General features: G+C 45.1%; 1 protein-coding gene across 2 annotated transcripts; it reads left to right on the forward strand.

Annotated features, from left to right (window-relative positions):
- Nucleotides 1–468: 468 nt before the first annotated feature.
- On the forward strand, nt 469–25,656 carry LOC128072063 (ranBP2-like and GRIP domain-containing protein 3). 2 transcript variants are annotated; one of them, XM_052665468.1, is made up of 22 exons: nt 469–667; nt 754–887; nt 1,226–1,348; nt 1,718–1,876; nt 2,263–2,400; nt 2,488–2,634; nt 2,838–3,014; nt 3,105–3,233; nt 3,672–3,810; nt 3,979–4,075; nt 4,588–5,191; nt 7,665–7,750; nt 8,207–8,323; nt 8,868–9,011; nt 10,717–10,794; nt 11,858–11,950; nt 13,057–13,159; nt 14,610–16,347; nt 17,082–17,209; nt 17,638–17,762; nt 22,662–23,755; nt 25,372–25,656. In XM_052665468.1, exons 3-11 carry the CDS (start codon nt 1,268–1,270, stop codon nt 4,604–4,606), a joined length of 1,086 nt encoding a protein of 361 aa, XP_052521428.1. In that variant the 5' UTR covers nt 469–667; nt 754–887; nt 1,226–1,267; the 3' UTR covers nt 4,607–5,191; nt 7,665–7,750; nt 8,207–8,323; nt 8,868–9,011; nt 10,717–10,794; nt 11,858–11,950; nt 13,057–13,159; nt 14,610–16,347; nt 17,082–17,209; nt 17,638–17,762; nt 22,662–23,755; nt 25,372–25,656. The 2 variants fall into 2 exon arrangements, with proteins under 2 accessions (XP_052521428.1, XP_052521427.1); XM_052665467.1 differs by having other exon boundaries at nt 757–887.
- Nucleotides 25,657–25,900: the final 244 nt, after the last annotated feature.

Raw genomic sequence — 25,900 nt, forward strand, 5'->3', positions numbered from 1 at the left:
AGCTGTAGCAATTCTATTCTTTCTTTGCCAGATTCCTAAGCCAAGGTCAAAACTAATAAGAGGAGATGGTGCTGGGCAAGATGTGCTGGAAATGTTGGCCTGTGACCGAAAGCCAGTGTGGTAATAAAACTAGTAATTACAAATGTTCCGTAGTTCTGCTTTAATCTTATGAGCAGCTAATGTCAGAGTTAAAGGTTTGTTAAAGAGCACGCTTGGCGTCTTGGAACACACCATAAAACGTTCTGCATTTTGGCTGCGTATGAATTGCAAGCAGCGGTTTGATCCTGGCACGTACTGGGCTTTTTCTTTTTGTCTGCAGGACGTTAAGATAGAATTTGTCTTTCAGGTGGGAGGAGGTTGGTGGGAAGTGCTTTGATGGGAGAAACGTTCAGAGCTCGCTCCTCTTGCAGTGAAACCCAGCTCTGATCAGAGGCAGGTCTTCCTAACTCGGACGCAGACCCTCGCTTCTCACAACCCTTGTTGCACAGGTGCTGTTTGGATGCACAGCTGTAGTCTCCAGCACCTCGCGTGGCTTGGCTTGCAGTGGAATTCTGTGTCAGTGTTATTCCCACTGCGCAGATCGTTACAACAACTTTTTCACTCACCCCACGAGACATCGAGACTGGAAGCAGATGCTCCTGAATCCATTTGCCTGTTGGTCCTTGAAGTAAGCAAGCTTCCCAAGTTGTTAAATGCATTTAAATGCCGGTTTTTTGGTCCCTAATTCCTTCTGTTTGTTTGTTTTTACCAAAGCAGGATTTTTTACTCGGGATGGTGTTCACTAGCAACTTAGAACTGCAAGAGAAGTTCAGCACTCAGCTTGGCACACATCAACCTCCTTGCTTACCGTTGCTGCTGTGCAAACAGAACTGTACTGAGAAGCAAAGGTCTTGGTGGGATGCTGTGTGTACTCTCATGCAGAAAAAGCAACGTAGGAATTCTTCAGTTTGGAAATATTGGAAGCAACCTTCTAGAGGGCTTCTGAATTGATTGCCATGGGCTGCATAAAACCAGTTCCTTTTGTTTGAACGTTCAAGGTTTTTTGCTGCAGGGGTGTGAGATGGTGAAGAGCTTTGTAAAAACGGGCTTTACATTTCTGATATTGCATTTGTAAAGAAGTACTGGCTTAGGACTAAAGCTGCTTGTTGTGTTCATCAAACAAATGACGTGTGAGCAGATGGAAAAGAGGGAATGCTAACTGAGGAATGTTTCTGTTGACATTCAGGCCAGACTCGGCAGCCAAGCTGAAGCTTCTTGTACAGCATGGATGGAGTACTGTGTGAGCCCTGGAGAGACACGGCCTTCACCTGCCTTAATTATACACTGGGCAAGAAGCCTGCAAGCAACAGTAAGTTAAGATTGTCTGTAAATAAGTACCGTCTGTTTTTCTCTAATTTGCAAACGTAACAGGCTAAATAAAATCAGATGAGAATGTAGTATTGAGAAGTGCTGCTGATTTTGGTGGCATGACTGGAGCAATCACCTTGCCTGACAAGTACTCTCTACCTCACTACTCTGAACAGCACAGGTAAAAGCAACGTTGTTTTCTCCCCGTGTTACTTTCTGTGACTATAGAGAGATCTTCTGAAATACGTCCCAAGTGTCAGAGAAAAGTTCTTGAAACTTCTCGAGAAAACAACTGCATCAGAGAAGAAAAAGTAAGAATGACATTTTATTGGAATTTTCTGTGACAGTTTGAATTTCTCTTCTTCAACAGGGCGTTAGCCTGAACTCGTGCGACCAGAAAGAATCTATGGGAAGAAGCGTCTGCTACTGGAAGGAAATTCTGCTTAGCTTGAAAACTATCAAAAAGCACAGAAGTATTCCTGAACCTGCTGATCCTCTCTTCAAGCATTTCCACAGTGTGGACATCCAGGTACTGACGGATATTCAAAGAGGAGAGTAAGAGGGGTTGTACGTCGCGGGCTTGCACGTGAATGGTTGGTTGGTGTTTTGTTTTGGTTGGCTTTGTGTGTTGATGGGTGGTGGTTGTCTTATTTTTTTGTCACTGTGCTGCTAATGCAGAGATTTGGTAGTATCTTTCTGTTGAACTCCTCGGAGTTTTAAAACTCTCTGATTGGAGGACACTGAACTGCCTTAGTACCAGCTTTCTGAAAAGCTGCTTTCCCGTCATACAGGGAAACCAGGCATAGTCTTAACCTCCTCCTATCTGCCTACTTATTAGATGCTTACAGTCTTACACCGACTGTTCCAGGTGTCCACACTGTGTTGTGTGTGACTTGTCTGTGGCTTTGGTTGTAGGTCCTCCAGGTTGCAGCCTGTGAAGAAGAGGCACGTGTGGCTTTTGCAACGCTGGGTGCAGCTGAAGGCAAAACTGATGATGCTTTATTAGCCTTTGAAGCTGTTAACAATGCGGTTTCGTACTGGAACCTATGCACTGTAAGTTTGTAAATTGCATTACCTCAGAATGCTTTTCTGTCACTTGCGTTCTGACCAATTCTTCCTGATCGATATGCTGCTACTTAGCTTTGTCAAAGAAAGGCAGAGGAGGTTGAGAGTGATGGTGTGCTACCAGAGGAACAAGAAGAACGCAAAGCCTGTGTTGTTGAAAGGCAGCACTGCCTGATGAAGATCATTGAGGAAAGCTCCTCTGACCCGTCAGTAGCTGCCCAAGTAAGTAAAAGAATTAATGCTTGTGTGAATGGTCCTCTTAGTTAATGTTAACAGGTGTGGGGCTTTCCTGGGGGAAAACAACAACAAAAACACCCCGAGTTTCTGCAGAAAGCCGTGTGCACTGTTCAGCCGTAGATCAGGACGCAGTCTCTTGCTCTGAGGAAGAATTGCCATCACGACTTGCGTTTCCAATCCATTTCTAGCTGCCGGTATCTGTTAGAGCTGTGACGGAAATGCTGAAGGCAGTGATCCGGGAGCTTGGGGAGAACGGTGAGGAGGGAAGTCTTGCCTCCAGAAACATCTCAAGAGCTGCGCACGTGGAAGTGGAAGATGCAGTTCCATCACCCAAGAAGTTCTCTTTCTCACCAACTAACACCTACCAGCTATATTAGCCGGTTACTCTTTTAGGGAAGTGTTCCTTTTGTGTAAGAAAATCCAAGTTCAGTAAGCTTTTTTTTTTTTTCTTTGCTCAGACTCTCCTTCAGTGGGCAGAAGACCACAAGTCCTTACTTCAAAAGCTGAGTCAGCAAGTGGAAGCTTTAAAGGTAAACAGCTTCTGTCACTATACTGGATGCAGAACAGTTGATCTTTTTGTTCTGGTAAGTACTTTGTCACCCAAGCACTGAACTAAGCTTCACTTGCCAGGCTACCTCTTAATTCAGCGAAGAGAACTGCTGTAAACATCCTCTTAAATTCAGGGCAAGAGTGAAACTTTGTTGCCTACAAACTCTAATTTGGTACTCAGATATAGGAAGTAATCCTGAGGATTGTGTGTGCAGAAAGTTGTGCTTTCTTCAGCTTAGCTGTTGTCATCTTGGTTCTGGGTTTATTTCTAGCTTCAGGGCACAGTCTCGGTTTTGTAAAGCATGGGCAGATCGTGGATTATTGCAGCAGTTAACTCTTCTTTTTTTTTTTGTCTCAGATCTTGAACGTGCTTTTAAATAGCAAAGGAGCGTAGGGAGCATTCCTTGGGTTTTCCCCACATACCTGTGTTTCATACGTTTCCATTCTCTTAATTGAAACCCTGTCTTTAACAGAATGAAACACGGGAAATGAAACGTAACAGTTGCAGTGTAAGCGTGCCATCTCATTGCTGGCCTGCTGAAAGCTGTGGAGCAGATACTGTGTCAGATGGTTATGGGAGAGCACAACATCTTCGTGAAGCTCCTTGGAAGGGTAAGTTGATGCTGGATTTTTAATTGACCGCTTAGCTAAACAGTGAGACTTCTTAAAACCTTTCTGCAGTGTTCTGAGATGAATGAGTAAAACTGGTCCCTGGGGAAAGTTCATTCAAGTCAGAAATGAAAACTGGATGCAAACCCTTTTCTTGGTGTTCCTTTTCAGTTGCTACCTCTGGCCTGTCTGTTTGCAGTAGCCAGTCACCTGCTGTGACTCGCAGTGTCTTCGAAGAACTGCTGCAACCAGTGTACCACCAACAGAGGTGAGGACAAACGAATCTGCTCAAGCCATTTCTACTGATTTGTTGAGAACAGCTGGTTGTGATTCTGTGTGCAGCTGGGTATAACTGCGGTTCCCTAGAGAGCATTTACTACACTTGAGGTCTGCTGGAGACAGGCAGAAAGTTCCATTATCAGCTGATCTTTGGGACGTGGGGTTTGGGAGAAACAGCCAGCAAAGGATGTTTTTAACGTGCTGGCACATGTCCTCTGCTCGTTGTCTGCGATGTTCTTTTCCCCAAAATAGTATGGGGACTTGCTGGTTTTGACTGTTTTGGTACTAAAGGAAATGAGTCAGTTCACTTACGCTTCTCTCCAGTCTGTGTGTTCAGATACCATCCAAGTTTTGAACGTATGATTTCAGTTTAAACTGATGAGAGTTGAAATCTAATTTTAAGGTGCACCTTGCTATGAAGAGTGCACGTTGCATGGGCTTCAGCCCCCTGATCCCTTTTTCTCCTTTTGCACGAGGAAGTAACGGTGTGTTTTTCTTTAGGCGCCTGTCTGTGGCGTGAACGGAGCTGCACCTCAGCACGTCGACGTGCTCAGCAACAAGCGATCCACGCGCCGCCTCTGCACAGCACTTGTGCTGCTGTGTTTCCTCAAGGCACCTGTGGTGCACCTGTGTGTTTTGATGCTCCGTCTGCTGGAATCCTTTCTCCTCGTGGAGGTGATGATCGCTACAACTACGGCCTGCCCCAGGCGAGTGCAAATCCACCTCTGCCTGAACCAGGCTGTTTTACAAAACCTGCGTTTGCACCCACAGGTTTAAAACCTGCAGAGTCCCGTGTCAGTGCCGCACAGGACAAATTAGGATCCGCCTTTGCGAAAAAGGAAGGGCAGTGGGACTGTAACATCTCTTCAGTGAGAAATGAACCCACTGCCCCAAAATGTGTTGCCCTGCAGAATGCAAACAAAACTCGTTCAGCAGTATCTCTTCAAGAACTGTCCTTTAAACTCGATGGGAAAACCCCAGCGTGTACCTCTCAGAATCTGGCAGATGCTGAAGCGGAGCCTGCAGAGGGAAGATGTAACTTCTCAGTGTGGATGCCTCCAGGTGGATTTAAATTTGGCATAGAGGAGTGCGGGTTTCTCTGTAGGTAAGTTTTGCATTGCTGAAAGAAAACTGCAGGTAATTCACAAAGGATAGCTGGGCTAATCAGAATGTAATTGCTCTTCAAGCTTAGTGTTGCTTATCTTGAGCTGTTTCAAGCTTTTACGGATGTCTAAGATGGGAGCAGCTTGTGAAACCCAGTTTTCCCCAAGCACATCAGGACGATCTGCCGCTCAGGAGCTGTGGTTTCACACAAAGCCTTTGGGTGGCGTGGACTTCCTTACAGCTGCAATTCTCAGACGACCGTGCGTTAAGATGCGCTGCATCAAGCAGCTCTTCCATCCGGTTGCTGAAGACCAACAAAGACTGAACTTGTCAGAGGACAGCACCTAGCATTGAAAGAAGAGCTGTACGTAGTTGCACCGTTTCCCTCCAGCCTCCCTTGACTGTGCAGTCCAGGACCATAATGGATAGAGCTTTCTGCTTTGGAAGATGTGAATGTCGTCGGAGTCCAGCAGGGCATATCTGGAAATATTTGGAAACAGCCGAAGAGCCCTCAAGCACACTGAGGAGCTGTGAGAAGGCACTAGGGTGCTCTGAGATGTCTCTTGGTCCCCCTGCAGCACGCATGATTGCTCTGGGGCATGTCTGGATATCTGCAGAGCAAACTGTGGGTCCTGAGAAACCTCTGTGGCACATTAGGGGGCACTGGAAGCCAGAAGTCAACAGGGGAGTCCTTGGAGACCCCTGGGTAAGACTGCATGGGCCCTGGAGAGTAGGAGCAGCTTGTACTGGTTGCACCTGCTGGGCTGGGAGCTGATTCCCTCGGTTTGATTAATGTAATTACCAGATGATAATTAAATCACGCTATTCAACAGTTGTTACAGATCACTTTTTTCCCAAAGTTCTGTCACACAGCTGTTGCAGCTTTGCTACAATATGCCGAGTTGATTCAAAATTCCACTGATGCTCCTAAAACACTCAAAGTGCTTTTGGGGGCAGTGAGGAAACAGCTCTGACAGATTCTCGTCATTAACGAATGTGTGTTATGCGGCAATCCAGACCTCCTTGGGCTGCATAAATTCAGTTTCCCCGCCGCGTTCCATCTCCCTTCGGCGCGGCAGTGGAGCCGGAGACCCACTGACCATGGCGCACTGAGGCACCGCACCGCATCCCGTTCCTACCTTCCTCCCGTCATGCACTGCGCGACAACAGCGGTTCCGGTTTTGGCGCTGCGGTGATTGGTCCATCCTCTCCCCCGACCGGAAGTGAGCGTTCTGACAGCGAAGTTGGAACCCGGCGAGCTGCCGGCCGGGCCGCGCTCTGTGCAGCTGCCGGCTGCCCCGCTCGCTTTCGGCCCGTCGGAGCGCGATTCCGGTCTGCGGCGGAGGCCAGGTCGCCCCGGAAAGGAGGTTGGGGGGCTGGGAGTAGCGCTCCGTGTGTCTGCGCTGAAGCGGCGGGGCTCCTCGGGCGGAGCGGCCTGCAGAAAGGCCGGGGTGCGCTGTGCCGGAGTGGCGCGCGGGGTGGGATCGAAGCTGAGACGGCCCTGCTAACGGACAGAGAGCGCTGCTGGGCCGCTTAGGCCTATGGGGAGAGGCTCCCGCTGCTTCCTAACGAGGTTCAACAAGGCCGAGTGCCGGGTCCTGCACGTTGGCCACAGTAAGCCCCGTGCAGCGTTACAGGCTTGGGGCTGAGTGGCTGGGTGACTGTTAAGAGGAAAGGGACCTGGGGGTGCTTGGCTGAACACGAGCCAGCAGCGTGCCCAGGTGGCCAAGAGGGCCAGCGGCCTCCTGGCCTGCATTAGAAATAGTGTGGCCAGCAGGAGCAGGGAGGTGATCGTCCCCCTGTACTTAGCTGTGGTGAGGCCGCACCTCGAGTATTGTGTTTGGTTTTAGGCACCTCACTGCAAGAAAGGCATTGAGCCCTGGAGTGTGTCCTGAGAAGGGCAACGAAACTGGTGAGGGGTCTGGAGCACAAGTCTTATGAACAGCGGCTGAGGGAGCTGGGATTGTTTAGTGTGCAGAAGAGAAGGCTCAGGGGAGGCCTCATTGCACTCTACAACTTCCTGAAGCTCCTTGTGATGAGGAGGGGTTTGGCCTCTTCTCCCAGGCAACAAACAGGACTGGAGGAAATGGCCCCAAGTTGTACCAGAAGAGGTTTAGGTTAGACGTAAGGCAGAACTTTTTCTCTTCTCTCAGAGAGAGAAAGAGAATTAGGATAGGCTGCCCAGAGAGGTGGCGGGGTTGCCGTCCCTGGCAGCGTCCAAAAGGCATCTGGATGAGGAGCTGTGAGATCTGGTCGAGTGCTTGTGGGAGCAGTGGTGATGGGAGGGCGGTTGGGACTAGATGATCTTGCAGGTAGTTTTCAACCTTGTGATTCTGTGATTCTAAAGCTGTAGTCCAGCTCTGCTGCTGCTGTGTGGCATGAAGCTCTGAGCAGTGCTCTGTACTGTTAGCGTAAGGAAGTCCGAGCCATGCAGTGTTATTCACAACTTTAAGCCTTTTTGTTTTGAATTTTAGGTGGTTTTGCAGAGGTGAAACTCGGACGGCATCTTTTTACTGGTGAAAAAGTTGGAGCAAAAATCATGGACCAAGTTGCTTTAGGGGTAAGCCAAAAGATATTTAAATATGATGACACCTTCTGTTGCAGTTGTGGAGTTCTTGAGAACACAGGGAGGTGGTATATAGAAATGCAACCTACTAGTGCCATTGCCTTTTGAAGGATGCTGTAGGAGTGGAAAAAGTTCAGCAGAACACCACAAATCTTGTTCCTCGTTGTTCAGAGGGCAATGCTCTCTGGCTGTAAAATGGAGGAAGTTCAACATTACTACAGCAACTTTAACAAAGTGCTAATGAAAATACTGGATATTTTACCTTTCAGCTTTCTCTGATCTGTGTTTTAGAATTCCTATGGGAGTAATGTCAGCCATTGCTGAGTTGATGCTGAATTGTGTACTGTCACATACAGGCTTTGACATCTTATGTTACACAGTAGTCAGATGTGGTACCTGGTGTGCCAAATTAGTTAGCAATTTCATAGCTTGCTTTTATGGTCTCTTAAGGATGACTTGCCTCGTGTTAGAACAGAAATTGGTGCCATGAAGAACTGAAGTCAGCAAGATGTTTGCCAATTGTATCATGTAACAGAGACATCAAAGAAAATATTCATGGTCTTGGAGGTAAGAAATAGAGCTTGTGCCACGCTTAAGGCTACTGTTTTTATCTTTAGCAGCAGACAATAATATAGAAATGAAGCTGAAATGAAACGATTCTTAAATATCTCAGTGGTGAATGGGTTCAAGATTCATTGGTTTTAAAATTAAGAATGCAATGTTCTATATTCTGTCTTTCTGTAAAAGACACTAATCAGCATTCACAGTAAGGGAACTGGTTTTAATTCCTAACTCACACTTCAGTTTTTAAAGTAGCATCTGAAAGGTCTGCAGGACACCAGACCCCCACGTTGTTGCCATCTCCTGAGTGATTTATGCCACCCACAACATTGAGTGCAGTGCCTCAGTTACCAGATTGGAGTTAAGGGTCAGATTTCTTGGCTTGTGTGGTGTGCCACAGTGCTGGCCCATGGCATAACTGGAGCACTCTGTACTGCTCTGACTGAGCACAGGGAATGGTGTCCTGTGCTTGCTGTGCTCTCACTGCTGCTTATTTTTCTCGGATGCATTCTAAATACGTTGTCAGATAACTTTACCTTTCTCATTAAAGCATTGTCCTGGAGGGAAGCTGTTTGATTATATTGTTTCTAAGGACCACCTTTCAGAAGAGGAAGCTCGAGTCTTTTTTCGACAGACTGTTTCAGCACTTGCTTATGTTCCCAGTCAGGGTCATGCCCACAGAGACCTCAAACCAGTAAGTCTGAACTGTATTCAGTCTTTCATAAATAACAATGAGCGTGTTTTTATTTTTCCATTGGGAGTGAAAGTTGTTCCTTTGTGGTTGTGGTTTATTTAACCTGGCAGGTGCCTGAGCATCACGCAGTGCTTCACTCAATCCACTCCTTTCCAGTGAATTGCAGGAGGTAATGGAAGGGGGAAGAAAACCACACAAAGTAGAACTCATGGGTTGAGATAAAATTATTTACTGAGGTAGAGGAAGGGAAAAGGATAACAGTTCTGATGAATGCAAAAGCAATTGCTCACCACCTACCAATCAATTTCCAGTTAGGCTCCCAGCAGTAGAAGAGATTTACATGAACTTCTACGCCCTTCAGAACTCCTTCCACACCATGTCATATGGTGTGGGATCTCCCTTTGGCCAGTTTAAGTCAGCTGTCCTAATTCTGTTCCCTCTCACTTCTTTGGGCTCTCAGCTGAGAATGACTTTGGCTCTGTGCAACACTGCCTAGCAGTAACTACAGGTGTCAGCGTGCAGTGTGCTCCAGTTTTGTGCCTGAAGGAACAGTGGTCCTTCAAACAAACAGTGGCTATGCAGAGTATGGGATGAGATGCATGCCTTGGCTCCATCCAGTGGGTTTTCTGTCACTGAAGGCTTTAAGCACGGGTTAGATACTGGAAGGTTTGAGTCTTTCTACACAAGTAGGTTAGAACTTTGCATTTCTCAAGTTGCTGATATCGCCGAGTAAAGCAAATCATTACAGCACTAGCATTTTCCTAGGCATCTTATGAAATCCTCGTATCTAAAGAATCTTTCCCCTCTGAAAAATAAAGCATTGCCTATACTTTTTGCAAGGAACTGGCTTCCAGCTGAAAAGCTGGTGGATTCACAGGCTCGGACAGTAACTTGGAATGGAGGTGACTTCTAGAGATTTGTGCCTGAACCTGCTGCTCCGAGAATCCTGACACCAAGTTTCTCAGAGCTTTTTCGTTTTCATGCTCAACCTCTCCCAAGGATGAGGCTGCATGCTCTCTGTGGGTAATCTTGCTTGAGCAGTTTTGTTTCCTTCTGTCCAGTCTGCTGTTTCCATTAATGACTGTTTTTGGTCACTATCCCACCATGACCTGCTATACGGATTCTCAGGAATCTGTCTTCCTTTCTTCATGCTTCCCTTGTGGGCGTTTAGAAGTTGCCATGAGGTTCCTCTGCACTCTGAACAAACCTCTTTCTCCCCAGTTTCTCTTCTCTGAGTGGGAGCTTCAGCTCCCTGCACTGACTGGAGGCCATCCACAAAGCTTGCTTCAGGTTGTTATCTTTCCCGGCCAAAAACTAAATACAGTATTGTAAATGTGGTCCAATGAGTGTGAAGCAGGGGTGACTTGTCCTGGTCTGGTTGTGCTGCTTTTGAATGCAGCCCGTTATCCTGTTGTGCTTTTTTTCCTGTCAACACACACTGCTGGCTTGCATTCATCTTGTGGTCTTTCACCACTTGTCCTCCTAGTCCCCGGGCCCTTTCTAACAGATACAAACCAGTATTTCCCACCTGGGATATGGGAACTTGTTAGCAGTCAGTGAAAATCTCTGAGAGACAGAGAGAGAGAGAGAGAGGGCTTTTAGTAGCCTGCTAACCACTGACCACGGGAAGAAATAACAGAAGAGAAAATATGTTTCCTTGAGGGTTCAGGTGAAAATAATTCCTGACTGCTTTTTCATTCACCAGGAAAATCCGCTGATTGATGAGAAACATGTTTCTCATAATTTGAAGCTGACAGACTTTGGACTCTGTGCAAAGCCAAAGGTAAGAGTATCTGAAATCAAATATAATGTGCCCTCAAGTAATGCATGTTTTTCTACAGTATGCAACAGGGACTTGCCCAAACACCCTACATTCAAGCTGTCTCTGTGGTTGACATGCAGTTGCATCCTGCTTGGAAGGGCCTTAGCTGTGTGAGAGTGAACAGATTGCTCAGAAGCACACTCAGATTCTTTTCTCTTCCCAGACTTCCTATTTTCACAGTCTAACTGTAGACAATCTTGTACGTGTATCGCCTGTCTTATGCAAGGGCCTGTCATAGGAGCACTGGGCTGGCATGCCATTATCTCTTCGAAGGAACTGTGTGTAGATTGAGATTATGGATAAAACCAAGAAGTTTTGCAGGTGACAAACAGATCCTGTGGTTGCATATGCTTGAACTGAATTGAGAATTGATTGATCTTAAAACGGCTTTCTAGGAGCCTTTACTTAACATGCCAGATGGGTGCTGGTGAGAAAGGATTTAATGGGAAGAGTGCCTTCCTGATTCAAAGAGAATTACTTATCCTCAAATCGCTTTTCCTGGCCAATTTTAGAGCCTCTCGCAGGTAATCAAGACCAACAGGCTGTTGTCCCAGGGGTATAATGTCATCTTGCTCTGACCTGTTCAGCACAAAACCCAAGTAGAGTAATAGGATACTCTGAATAAGGAAGTATTCTACCAGTTGTTCTTTGTCAAGTTTGTGAAGTGATTGCATGAAATTGCTCTAAATGACCAGCGAGCCTCAAACACAACAGCTCTTGTATGACTTCTTTCTCAGTTTGGTGTTTGCGCAGACAGTTCATCTTAGTAGATGATCAGCTGAGGAAAATAATGCATCATGCCAAGGATACATCAGATAAGTGAGCAGCTTGGGATCTGTATATTTGTACAGTGCTCATGGTCTTGGACAATATTTGCTTAGTGAGGTCACCTATTGAATGAAAGCCAAATATATAGTGAATGAAAGTATGCCCAGGAGAAGAAGCCTCTGAGGCTTCTGAAATGTCCTTACAGAAAGCATGAACTCTGTTAAAGCAAACTCTTCTGTTTTCTGTGTTATTCCAGGGAGGCCTTGATGACCGCCTGAACACGTGCTGTGGAAGCCCAGCATGTGCAGCACCAGAGCTAATCCAGAGCAAAGCCTATATTGGCTCAGAGGTCTGCAGACCAGAGTTTGTTTGTTTTGCACCTCTCCCCTCTTTCCCTCCCCAGAGAGCGTTTAAAGGCAGTGGAGCTCAGATACGCTCACTTGGTTCCCCTCCTGAATTCTGCTGGGTTGCGTTGCTCAGTGGCTCTCAGAAGCTGTCAGTGGCCACAGACTGAAAAGTGCAATGGGCCACAGTTCACACAGCTGGCTGGTTTGTCTCTGGCTGATCCTCATCTGTCTCCACCAATTGTCCCCTACTTTGGGGCTCTGTAAAACAGCAACTTCAGAGATCTCCTTCTATTAGTAAGTTTTTGAAAGAGCAATTTGCTCTGCTAATTGTCCATCACTGGTCAAACTCTTGTGCGGTCTCAGGATCTTACATGTTTTGTTAGACTTGTCTTTAGCTTCCAAGTTGTGTTGAAGACTTGCTTCCACTGTAATGCACAATGTACTAAAAATTGAGAGACGAACATGTGAAGAGTTTTTCCAGCCTTGATTTCATGTTTCGAACTTTGGAACCCACTACTTGCAGTTGTTCATCTGTCCCAACTGGTCTGGTTTGAAATGCCCTCATGCTTGTTGAATTGCTCTGCTGTTAAAGATGAAGCAATTCTTTTGGGTACCATTGCACCGCTGTTGATGGCTTCTAATTCTTGCTTTCTTTGTTTTCCACAGACTGCTTTTCAAGCCCCCTTTTTCTTTACAGTCAAAGTGAGAATTGCACTGTGAGGTGTAGAGCCTTGTTGTGCCTGTACATAAAGAGAACAGCAGCAGAGCCTCACAGCTGACTGTTGGCAGCTCTCGTTGTAGCCAGTAGCAAGTAACTATGCCAAATCCTTTGTGATGGGTTTGATTTCATTTTTGCCAGTGAAATCCTTATAGGTATAAGGTACTGCAGAAGGGTGATGAGCTAAGAGGTTTTCGTAGTGCTTTAAGTTGAGCGGAAGAGCAATTGAATTAGGGTCATATGCTTTGTCTGGAGCCATAAGGTTTTTTTCCTGGGGGAAAGAGCCAGCTTTTTGTAGGTTGTATGTGGCCTTTGGCAAGGGCGGACAATGCAGTCTGTCAGTAAGCCATTTTAGGTGCTTCAGGTTTGTAAACTTGTTTTATTTTTCAGGCAGATTTTTGGAGCATGGGTGCACTGCGGTACGCTCTGCTGTGTGGGTTTCTTCCTTTTGACGATGGCAGTGTGATGGCACTCTACAGGAGGATAACAGGAGGTATTGATGGTGCTAGAATACACTGAGAAGGGAAATAGCTGAGCATGACAAGAGGCCTTGCTTCTCTGATGGCAGAACATGCTGAGCTGTGCTGTGTGTGGAAAAGCCTGTCTGCTGAATATTGTCCCCTTTTTTGCTGCTTTGTCTACCAGTATTTTGTGGGTTTGGTTCTGCACTTGGTTGGCCTATGCGGTGCTGTAGCCTGATTATATAACATGGTAGCATGCAGAGTTTGAGGAGAAGTGTTTACTTGCCAATGGGCTAATTTCTGTATCTGGTTCTTCAACTGGCTGCTCCCTGTACTACGTGTAGTAAAAATAGAAATACATCGTTTGATTTACCAGAAATGAATGTTATGGAATGCCAGCTCTTCTCATGTCTAGGAAGAGCAAAGTTCTGCAGCTGCTATCAGAATTTCCTCTTCCAGAACCAGGAGGAAATGTGGGACCCCACTGATTGCCTTTGAATTCAACAGTTCGTTCTGTTTCCTTTCAGAGCGCACAACAAGCTAAGCATGTGAACTGTGTTGTGCACTGAACCTTTGTCCCTTTGTAATTAGGACGTTGTCCATTTCTGCAGGACTGCAGAAAATCCTTTGTGCTAATCACTTACTCCAATTTGCAGAACGTGGCAAATGGAAAATGATCCAACTACTTCAGGTGTACATTTCCTTAAAATTGTGGATAGTTTTGGACTGCGAGTCTGTAAGCAGAATGGAGCTCTTAAAGCTGTCCAAGATTGTTTCTGCACCATTTAGTTCTGTCTGTCTGATACACACAGGAGCTGAGGGCTGCAGTGCTTGAACTGGTGGAACTTGTTTAAGTGAACTGGGATGAGCAAGTTTCAGAACTGAGTCAGAATGCAGTGAAAAATGGATACTCTCACAAGTATTAAGATACTGGCTTGCTATTTCTGCACTGAATTTGTTTTGATTTGATGTGGCTGTGATCTGAAAAGTGCTTGGAATGCAGACACCGAGGCATTGTTGTGTAATTGACTGTCACACGTTACAGATCCTGAGATATCCTGGAATCTAAAACTCAGAACTGGTTTAAGTCTACTGCTTGAATCCAATCACAGCATCTGTGTTCAGTGTTCTTTTCCCTGTAATGCTCCACATCACTTCATTTGGGAAATACTTAAGGAAATTGACTATGTGCCATAACTGTTGTTAGAACAAAGTATTTCTGGTGTGCTGTTGGGCATTTTGTAGCTCTTGTGAGCAGTTTCCCTTCCAGCATTGCCCTCAGCCAAGCACGTGTGAATTTTTACCGTTACATTTATTCAAGCTGTTCTTAAAGCAGAGTTTGTAATCTCTGTTCCTACGCTTTGAAAGAAAAGAGATGTCAATATCATCCAAATAATTTAATAGTTCCTTTTGAGCTATTTGTTGAAGGTTCATTCTCAATCCTCTCTTATTTTAGTGAAGAAAATAACTTTTTTATTGCAGAGAGGAAAAGACACTGTTCCAAAATGGCTTTCCCCTAGCAGCACGCTGCTACTTGACCAACTGCTGCAGGTAAAAGAGCTGCTTCTGTTCAGATTGATGTACAAAATGCTGTTGCATCAGCTCAAAGCATTGATGGAGTGCTTAGAAAATATGCGGTGTTTAAACAAGTTAAACTGCTCCATGCCTGATGTCCTTGAAGAAAAGGTTAGCATTGCCTTGTGCTGAAAATTCTCCAATAGTCATGTAGTACTAGTTAATGGTTATAGAAATATTGCAGTTTTAATAACTACACAGTCTTCAAGCAGCTTGCATTTGGATGTTCTTAATTGTGCTGTGTAATTAAAAGTGATCTGTACACAAAAGCTGTTTCTCAAAGGAAGCTGAACGTACTGAGTGTGCCTTTGGGCTGTATCTACGCAGTCTCACATACAAAATGCTCGTGGAACATTTACTGTAACCATAGGTGCTGTAACTGTTCTTCACAGCTCAGGTGTTTGACCTTCCTTCTGGTGAAGTGAATAAATACTGCTGGTCTCTATTTGTGCTTCCAGGCACCTTGAAGTTCTTAGGAAAAGAATAACTGTCTGCAGTTCTTCTCGGTGATGTAAATAACAACTTGAATGTTGCTGCCCACTAGGCAGACCCAAAGAAGCAGATGACAGTTAAACTCCTGTGAAATCACCTTTGGCTCATGCAAGGTGCTGTTCAGTGGCAAAGTAAATACCCAGTAAGTACACACACTCGAAGAAGCCTAAGTATGTTCTGGAGTCTTTCCTGGACCACTGGCATCCTCTCAGAACGGGAGTGATAACACATTTCTTCAGAGGCTGCTGAAAAGTGGTTACTCTCCGGGGTCCATTTTGGCACCTTCAACACCTTTGTCAGTGACAGAGAGAATGGAACTAGAGAGCACCTTCAGAAAGTTTGCAGGCAGCCCCGTGCTGAGAGGTGCGGTGGATAAAACAGGAGGTAGGGATGTCTTATCCTGGTGGCATTCAGGGCCGGGTTGGATGAGGCCCCGGACAGTTTGATCTGGTGAGTTGCAGCTTTGCAACTTGGAGCTTGATGGTCTTTAAGGTCCCTTCCAACTCAAGCCGTTCTATGATTCTCTGGAACTGTGCTTGTGCTCCTTATCTCTCAATTGTCTGATCTGTGTGAGAGGTTGGGGTAGCGGGGTTGGGGTGGGGGTGGGAATTGGGTGTGCGAGGGAGATTCTTGCTGCAGATACTGAGAAGTTGCTGTGTATTTGCAGCCAATGGCTGCTGCTGGCCTCTGGGTGCCACTGTTTCTCTGAAGAACAGCTGTGCTGATCGTACACCACCGTGTGCTGTGCATGCCATGGAACTGAATAATTAAGAGGGGATAGAGGTGTAACTTGTGCTCTAGTGAAAATCTCATCTGCTGACAGGCTTTTGTACTTGAATGCAGAACCTGTTGCCACAGAGGGACCCGTTGCTGAAGCGTGGTGACTCTGTTTACTCCTTGCAGTATTTAGCCCTGATGCTAACTATTTAAAATAGAAAATCTGAAATGGTGGCTAACTATTGACTTGATTGGTGCATATCAGAAGACTATCATGGTGATATTGGCTCTGTGAGATGACTTGGAAGCTGTTTCTTCAGTACAGGTCTTGTTCTTGCAGCTGGGGCACCTTGATGAAGACTGTGCAACAGAACTTGCTGTGTTTCAGAACCAGAGCAGAGAGAGCAGAGAGAGTATATCGGCATTAATATCGGAGGTAACGAATGTATGTAACTCATTGTATTTAAGCTCACTACTGCAGTAAATAACCTTTCTGTATTAACAGACTCTAATGCTTGCTTCTTCTCAAACATGAAATCTTTCATACCTTTCAGAGCTAAGGTACCCCTGCTGAACTCCATAGTCTATCTGTAGCTAACAACTACATTTCTGAAGTTCACATTTATTCTCTTTTTCTCCTTTAGTTTTGTTTCCTAAGCCTTTCTGTTATTTTGTACCATGTTAAAATCCTGATGAATCTCTGGAAGTCCAGATAGACTCAAAACAGAAACTTATGGATGCACAGCAGGTGTCACGTGCTGGCTTAACTCACTGCTCTGAAATGTTTCATTAATAAGTGGAAAGTATCAACTCCTCACTCAGACAACCAAACAAGCTTTGGGAATTACAGCTCACAAACTCTTAAAGAAATGAATCCATTCCAGTAACTTTTGAAAATGAATGAGAAAAGCTAAACTGAGTGCTTGTAGAGATATTGTATCAATGTTACTAATGACATTCCAAGCTACAGAAGAGATTTAAAACACGATGTGTACTCTGGCTTTAACCTGAATCTGAAAACTGTTTCTTGAAATTGAATTGTCTTTCTATTGAATAGAAAGTGGTAAAACTTGGAAGGATTGTTAAGATTTCCAGGTAACTTTAGTAGGAATAGATATAAAATGTAAGTTTTACCTAGGAGAGACATTTCTACTTTTTTTTTTTTTTCAGGTACAGAAAGTAATGAGAACAATCTACCTACAAGGGGAAGAAGTTCTTCCATGTTAGTCTATTTTCACAGTCCTTTATCAGAGGACTTCTAATGCCTTATAAGTAATTCAAGCTGATTGTGCTACACTGTGAGTCTATCAAGCAATTTACCCATGGTTCTCATAGCAGTCAAAAAGCTGCTGAAAATCAAGTTGGATGTTGATGCTCCTTGGAGCTGGGCTGAAACATGACCCCCAAAAATGGGAGTCCAGCTGAAATACTGTGCAAAGTGCATTAATAGGAGCTTTGCCATTCACTCCAGTAGAGCCATTCTGGCACCAGCTTTACTTTTCACTTTCAGCAATTGTACTGCTCTCAAGCAAAAACAAGAGCAGTCTGCTTCTCTATCTTAAACTTGTTGTGTGAGCAGCTAAGGTCTGAAACTAGCCTGATGTGATCAGACGTGAAGGTTGCACATCAAGGGGAAAATATTCCAGACATGCAGAAACGTTTAGAACGCTAAGCTTTCTTTGTACTGACAACTTCTCTGAAGAGATCTAAATACTCTTGTTTTCAGGTGGAACTGTGACCAGATGTCACAACCTATCTCTTGCTTCAATCCAGGAAGGTTCGTGGCAAGCGCATCCACTTAAGAATTCCATTACAAACGACGTGCAGTACAACACAGCCAGCAAGCCACGGGTAAGTGTTAGAGTTCAGCACAACATTCTGGTAAAAACGCTGCTGTGTGCCGAAGCTCTGCCTGGGTAAACAGCCTGGTGGCCTCAACATCTGTAAGAGAGATGTGTGCAGCCAGTCTTGGTCGTCAGATCTTGTTCTATGATAAGGCCACTCACTTTGTGTACAAAGGCAGAGGATGAAATCTTTCTAGATTTCAGGGAGGCCTTTGATCCTGTCCCTCGTGGCATCCTTCCAGACAAGTCATCCAAATGTGAGATGGACAGGTACAGCCTATACTGAGTGGTTCAGTGGCAGAGCTCAAAGAGTCACAGTGGATGGGGCTCCCATTGACTTGGACGCAGGAGAGGCGTGCATCCTCTGCAGGTTTTCTTAAACAGCTGATGATATTTAACTGGGAAGTGCTGGAGGCTCCCTGGAGGGATGGGAGACCTTGCAGAAGAATCTAGATAGATCAGAGCGTTAGGCAATCAGCAGAGGAAAATGCCAGACATTGTACCAGCAATGGAATAGGAACAAACATACAGATGAGGAGACAAGTGTCTGGAGAGCAGTACTAGGACAGGGTCTAGAGGTGGTGGGGACAACAAGTTTAACATGAGCCAGTGGTGTGCCCTGGCAGCCAGGAGGAGGGGAACAAAGCTGCTAACAGGACTGGAAGGTGTGTGCTCTGGGGAGAGGCTGAGGGCACTTGCATTGCCTAGTCCAGAGAAGAAAAGGCCAGGAGATGACCTCTTTGCTCTCTGCAACTCCCTGAATAGGGGAGAGCAGAGGAAGGTGCTGTGTTTACCTGGGGGTCCCCCACCACATCCTCATCTCCAAATTGGAGGGAAGTGGATTTGATGGGTGGACGACCCGATGGATAAGCAATTGGTTGAAAGGCCGCAGACAGAGGGTGGTGGTCAATGGCTCTATGTCCAGGTGGAGGCCGGTAACAAGTGGTGTCCCCCAAGGGTCTGTCTTGGGACCGGTGCTCTTTAACATCTTTATTAATGACATCAATGAGGGAATTGAGTGCACCCTCAGCAAGTTTGCTGACGACACCAAGCTGAGTGGTGCGGTTGATACGGTGGAAGGAAGGGATGCCATTCAGAGGGACCTCGACAGGCTGGAAAGCTGGGCTCAGGTGAACCTAATGAGGTTCAACATGGCAAAGTGCAAGGTTTTGCATTTGGGCCGGAAGAACCCCAGGCACCTGTACAGGCTGGGAGGAGTGGGCCTTGAGAGCAGCTCGGCAGAGAAGGACCTGGGGGTCCTGATGGACGAGAGACTGAACATGAGCCAGCAGTGCGCTCTGGCAGCTCGAAAGGCAAATGGGATCCTGGGCTCCATCAGGAGAGGGGTGGTCAGCAGGGACAGGGAGGTGATCGTCCCTCTCTACTCAGCTCTTGTGAGGCCCCATCTGGAGTACTGTGTCCAGGTGTGGAGCCCTCAGTACAAGAAAGACATAGAGATCTTGGAAAGGGTCCAGAGGAGGGCGACTAAGATGATCAGGGGGCTGGAGCACCTCCCCTATGAGGACAGGCTGAGGGAGTTGGGCTTGTTCAGCCTGGAGAAGAGAAGGCTGCGGGGTGACCTCAGTGCAGCCTATCAATACCTGAAGGGAACCTACACCCAGGAGGAGAGTAAACTCTTCAAAAGGGCTGACAACAGCAGGACTAGGGGAAATGGATCCAAGTTGAAGGAGGAAAGATTTAGGTTGGATGTTAGGGGGAAGTTCTTCACAAGGAGAGTGGTTGGGCCCTGGAACGGGCTGCCCAGGGAGGTTGTGGATGCCCCGTCCTTGGACGTGTTCAAGGCCAGGTTGGACGGGGTCCTGGGCAACCTGATCTGAATGTGTACGTTTGGTGGCCCTGCTGGGCAGGGGGGTTGGAACTACATGATCCTTGAGGTCCCTTCCAACCCGGGTGATTCTGTGATTCTGTGACAGGACGATCAGGAATGGCCCAGAGCTGCATCAGGGGAAATTCAGACCAGACAATAGGAAACATTTATTTACTGTTAGTGTGGTCAGCTGCTGATACAGGCTTCTTAGGCTGGTGGTTGATTCCCCACCAAAAAAAATAAAAGCCATACAGAGTTGAAGTTATGCAAAAAACTCGAGGTGATTGCTCTTGAACAAGGACCTTGCACAGAGAAATGCCCTTTTGCTGCATGTTCCCTGTCGGCCTTGAAGACCGATAGTACTATTGAGGTTGGAGATCTTCCTGCTCTGGATTGGTTCCTTTCATTGTCTCTTGGTGGATTGTTTTCTCCAATCTTCAGGACTGTGAGATCTGCCAATGTTTGCAGAGTCTCAATTTAGTCTTTCTTACTTCCTTATCTTGCAGTTAGAGTAAGCTCTGTGGCTTTCTTTACTTGCAGCTGGGTGAAAGTCCAGCAGTCTGTTTCCTTAGGCTTCAGCAGATTTAATTGCATCTTCTAAGCAAGTTCTGTGCAAGATTATTCAAGTAGCACAACAAATTAGAGAACAAGAATAGCCTTATGAATATAAATCGTAGAGTAGAATCATAGAATGGTATGGATTGGAAGGGACCTTTAAGATTATCTAGTATCTATAGGCAGGGAATACCTCCCCCTAGATCAGGCTGCTCAAAAGTCCTATCCAGCCTGGCTTTGAATGCTTGGAAGGAGGAGGCATTCACAACCTTGCTGGACAACCTGTTGCAGTGTCTCACCATCCCCACTGTAAAAAAATTTCTTCCTAATATGTAGTCTAAATCTACCCTTTTCCAGTTTAAGCCATTTCCCCTTGTCCTGTCACTACCTGGCCTCATAAAAAGTGCCTCCCCAGTTTTCCTATAGGGCCCTTCTGGTACTGGGAGGTCACTACAAGGTCTCCTAGGAGCCTTCTCTTCTCCACATTGATGAGCTCCAGCTCTCTCAGCCTTTCCCTACAGGTGAGGTGTTTCAGCCCTCTGATCATCTTTGTGGCCCTCCTCTGGACATGCTTAACAACTCCATGTCCTTGTGCTGAGGGCTGCAGAACCGGACGCAGTACTGCAGATGATGTGTCAGTGAGAGCAGAGCAGAGGGGCAGCATCACCTCCATTGAACTGCTGGTCACAGAATCACAGAATTGCAAGGTTGGAAACGACCTGCAAGATCATCTAGTGCAACCACCCTCCCATTCCTATTAGTGCCACAAGCTACTAAACCATATCTTGTAGTTAATAATAATGTGATTTCTGTGATCACAGTGAGTTAGTCTTTCGCATCCAGATCATTAGTCTTTCTGGGTTCAGCAACAGTGAAGTTGCTCTATCTATCTAGCTGGCACTTGTGACATGGGTGCCAGGTAGGTCTGGTTAGTGCTGCTATTTAAAAAAGTGCATTATGCCCTCACATACGTTGATGAAAATCACGTAACACAGCAGCCTATCAGTCCTTCCACAGTAGTCAGAACAAACTACACCTGCCTGCCTGAAGATAAGGCATCTGAATACATGCTCAACCTGCCAAAATACCTGAACAGCAAATGCCTCTAATTAGAACTGGTCTCATGTGAAGACAAGAAAGTGAGAGAACGTAACCTTTCACATAACCTGGCATTGTTCAGCCTGGGGAAGAGATGGCTCAGGAAGATCTTATTGTGAGTGAATACCTGGACTGAGGATGCAAAGAAGGTGCAGCCAGGCTCTTTTCATTGGTGCCCAGTGGCAGGACATGGGCAGAAACTGGACTGCAAGAGATTCTGTCTAAACATCAGGAAAAAATGCTGTGTGTGGGTGACCAAGCACTGTCACACATTGGCCAGAAATGTTGTGGAGTTTCCCTCCTTGGAGATTTTCAAAAGCTGACAGAAATAGTTTGGGGCAGCCTGCTTTAGGTGACCCTGCTTGGGCAAGAGCGTAGGACCAGATGACCTGCAAAGTCCCTACAAGCCAGTCTGTGATTCTGCGAATTTGATGGCACAAGAGTATGTGTAACACCACCTTTTTGGAAACAGTTTTATGTGTAAGGAAATTCCAAAAAAATCATTATGGCCTACATTTCTTCTGAAACACAATAGTCACGATATCCTGCTCAGGCATTCATATTGTAATGGAACGTGATCTCAGTTAGAGAATAGAGATTGCCCATAGCTAGCAGCCCTCTGGAAAGGGCTTTTTAGTAAGTCATCATAGAGCTTCCCTAGATCTGCTGTTTCTGCTTTCACTAGCAATGAGACATGTGATCATTGTGACATCTATGAACACAGATCAGGAGACACTTATCTGTCACTAGAACATAGCTTCCAAAAATGCCTCCTTTCTATCTCAGGACTGATAAGGTAGCTGTATGCAGTATTGGCAAAGTGGTATGAAATAAGTCCATGGGAAGGATGTTCCTGAAATCATAATGAGCTGTTAGAAACAAAAGATGTTTTGATACCACAGTCATGTGTGGTGTGAGATGTGAAGATTAGAAATCTTGACTGAAACACTGAATTCCATGATTCAGTAAGGAACTTTTGCCTGGGCTTCCTCATAGGCTTCCAAACACTGCTTCAAGCAGTGCTGCAGATTGCACAATCATATGTTTTGGATATGACTTGTTTGCCTTTTTATGAGCCACTTTCAGACCTCACGGCATTCTTTTCTTCAGTTCTTTCCAGGCTGTTATTTGACTTTTGTTGAAAAGAGCTTGTGGTCCAAGTCTCCAAATGGAAGGCTCTGAGATGCTGCTCTTGTTGACACAGGTTGTAAAAGATGACTCGAGCTTTAAGAATAATTTCCCTTCTGCTCTTGATATGAATGTCAAATCCACAATTACAATATTAAGAGCATGATATAAATTTGGGGCTGTTGGCATGTGGACTTCCATTAGCTGTTAGCCATAGTTAGGAACTTGCAAAGCAATCATATTCAGATTTTACTGGTATTATTTTTTTCTGATGAAATCTTCCTTTTAATCCTGCAGAAGAATCTCAACTGAACGCTTCTTTTCAGTCTGAAAAGGCTGTGACATCTGAAGATGTGCCAGGTTGCAGCCATGTGCCACATGCGTTTGGATCCATGGAATTTGCTGATGGAACTTCATTGTTTGAAGAATCTCCACTAGAAGAGTTTGTTCTAAATGCTCACAGAACAAAGCAGGTGTCTGAAGATCCAGTGCTGGTTTCTGACAGAAAAAAACACAATTCTTAATCCAGAAATCTGCTTCTCAGTGTGTATAATGCTTATTACATATTTAAGTATCTAGTGGACCTTGACCAAAGGGAGATACAGATTGAGCAAAGAAGTATGTTGAGCATAAACTTGATGCCTTCTACCTGAAAGCCATGGTTCATTTGATGAGAACCTTAACTTCAGTGTTCGGTTTGCACTGAAACAGCGAGTAAGGAAACAAGCGAAGGAGTCAGTGAGGATTTTAAAACAAAATGGGAAGTGATAAGGCACAGTTAATAAGATTTTGGAGTTAGGCAAGAGGTGGACAGAGCTTTAAAGGTACCGACAGAAATTCAATCTTTCTGTATTGGACAAGAAAACCCACAGTGAAGCAATTCAAATTTCGCAGCTAAAAAAGTGATAATTCATAGCTATGTTTAGATAAGCTGGTGAGGAGTTAATCCTAAATGTAGAATTCAGATGAACAGATAGAAAAATGGCACTTGACAATCTATAAGAAGCAAACTCATTTTAGGGGAGAATCAGAGGTACTGAAGAGTTTTTAACTACTTTGCTCAATAGACAAGTAGTGTAGGATGTTTTTATAAGCATTGTGTCTGACCTGCTTAGATGTTAGAATTTCCTTGACAGTGACTTCTCTGGATGTGATTGCAGTACCTGGCAGCATTCAAGGTGTGATACTCAGCTGGGCAATATGGAATTCACACTGTCAGCTCCAGTGACAGGAAAAGTGGCATCTATGCAGCATGCAAAGAAATGTGGATGCAGAGTCAGCATAAAGAAATGCACTGCCCTTTGCACTTCCTGCTCCAAAGGCCTCCTTTCCAAAGAGTGAGACACAGAAACAAGTGCAAGGCAAACCCCTCCAGGCACCTCCTTCCAAAGGTACGTTGTGTCTAACAGATGAGAACCTAGAACGTGTGTAGCTTAGGGATTTTTTAAATTCAAATGTGAACACAATACTTGTAGATCCTAACCTTCTGTTTCTGGAAGATTTAGGTTTGGGGTTTTTTTGGTCACAGCGCGTGTATTCACCAGCCTGTACATCTGACAGTGCACTGCAAGTGGTTTAGCCATATGTCAGGGCAGGTTACTCGTCTGTTAATTACAGAGGTTCTCACAGTTTCGCAAGGAGCGTGCCTTTAGATGCATTCAGATAATGAGACAATTGCTGTTCCTAAAACTGGCACGTGGTTCCACTTCTTGTGGAGATCTAGTAGAAAATTTCTTCAACGTTCATTGTGGTTTTTTGTTTTCTTCTGGGCTGCTGTGTTGAGTGAAAGAAAAGGGTAAATGCTTTTATTTAACTGTGCTCTTATTGCATCTTGCTTCTAAATGAAATGTAACCAGTACTTTCACATATCTTCTTGGTGTGGCATTGAAAATACTGAGGCTAGCAATGTTAACAGCTGCATTTACGTGATGGACCAGAAATGTGTCCATGCTGTATCAGCTCCTCTGGGTTACAGAGGTGCTTGTCCTCATCCTTGGTGTTGATACTGCACGTGTTCACTCTGCCCTTTAAAGTATTAAGCGCTTCCTACAGTTGAAGATTCTTCTGTTCCAAGTGCTAGGGAATATTGTTCAGAAATGCTCCATCTCTGCAGGCTAATATGTTACTAAGAGTCACTGAACATACCACTTTCCTTTGGTAAGTGTTCAACAAAGCGCATTACAAAGGCTGGTTGTTCACACAGGTTTTATTTTTGTCTTAAGACTGCATGTGGTAACTTCTGATGTTGGTCTTATGGCAAGCTTAAAAAGTGAAAGTAGGTATTTCTTACATGAGAAGTGCAGAAGTGTGATTTCAGCTCATTTCTGTTAGATATTCCTGAGAGTTAAGCAATTAAAATACTGTTGTTGTCTATTGGAAGTTCTTGCATTCAGGATAGTTGAAGCAGTACTTAAAGATATAACAATAAATGGTGGGAGTATCTCTTGGAAGTGTTGAGAACATGGCTGTCTGGGGCCAACTGCTGCTATGGAAAGCTGAATCTTCGAGCTGTATTGAGTTGTCTCCACAAATGCAAAGCTGCTCCACAGAGCTCTTTTCCAACACGTGGACAATAGAACTTTTTAGGCCGTTACTCAACATGTAGTATTAACTGTGGTGATGCAACTCGCACCTTTACACCTGAAGGAAAATGCTTGATGTGGAATGCAACCTTCTGACATAGTAAATTCCTCAGTGTTTGTCCTGAGACCAGTGGCAGAACAAGAAGCCAGTTCTGGTCCTCATCCCTTCCAAACTGTAGTACTGCACTGCGCCGGCCCCTCAAAGACTTTTGAATTACAGAGCTCTGGGGGGATCAGTCTCAGTTTTCTGTTTAGTCTTGTTGTTCTAGTTAAAACCTATTTTATCACGCTGAAGATGCAGACTAGAGATAGATAGGAGGCTGGCTTTAAAAAAGTAATTGCTAATCGTGAGAAATCCTGACTGAAGAGAAGTCAATCCTCTACTGCAGAAACATACCTGCTTTGGTTTGGATGCTTTCTTTCAGAGAGCCAGTGCACAACAGTCATCGCAGTTAAGAAGCCCAAAACACCAGCAAATACGTATGAACTGACAGCAACTGAGGTTCTTCCTGAGAGGAGGTAGGTGTGCAGTTATCTGTATATGTTTTTGGTTTAGAGCAGTGCTACCTCAATCAGTGAACAGCCTAGGAAGCATTGTTCACAACAGCAAGCTGTATTTCCTTTCTCTTGGTTAAAATTCTCCTAAAACCTCTTGCTGTATTCCCTGGGAAACACTGAAAGCAGAAAATAAAAATTAAAACTAGAAGTCACTCAATCTTCAGAATGCATTCCTGCTTTCCATAACATAAATCCCATCTTGTTCCATTTTCCCTGTGCTGCAGTTTTAAAAAGCATCTCTGAGCTTCAAGCTCAACTGACATGTAAGCAGAAACTCTCATAATACGCGACGCTTCCTTTTGTTTTCTTCATTCTATCTGACCATATTCTATTAGTGCATATGAAATAACTACAGTCTGATTGCTGAGGAAAAGTGCCGCCACACTAACAGCCGCT

The sequence above is a fragment of the Tympanuchus pallidicinctus genome, unplaced genomic scaffold (genome assembly GCF_026119805.1).
Source record: "Tympanuchus pallidicinctus isolate F22 unplaced genomic scaffold, pur_lepc_1.0 scaffold68, whole genome shotgun sequence".
NCBI classification, from domain to species: domain Eukaryota; kingdom Metazoa; phylum Chordata; class Aves; order Galliformes; family Phasianidae; genus Tympanuchus; species Tympanuchus pallidicinctus.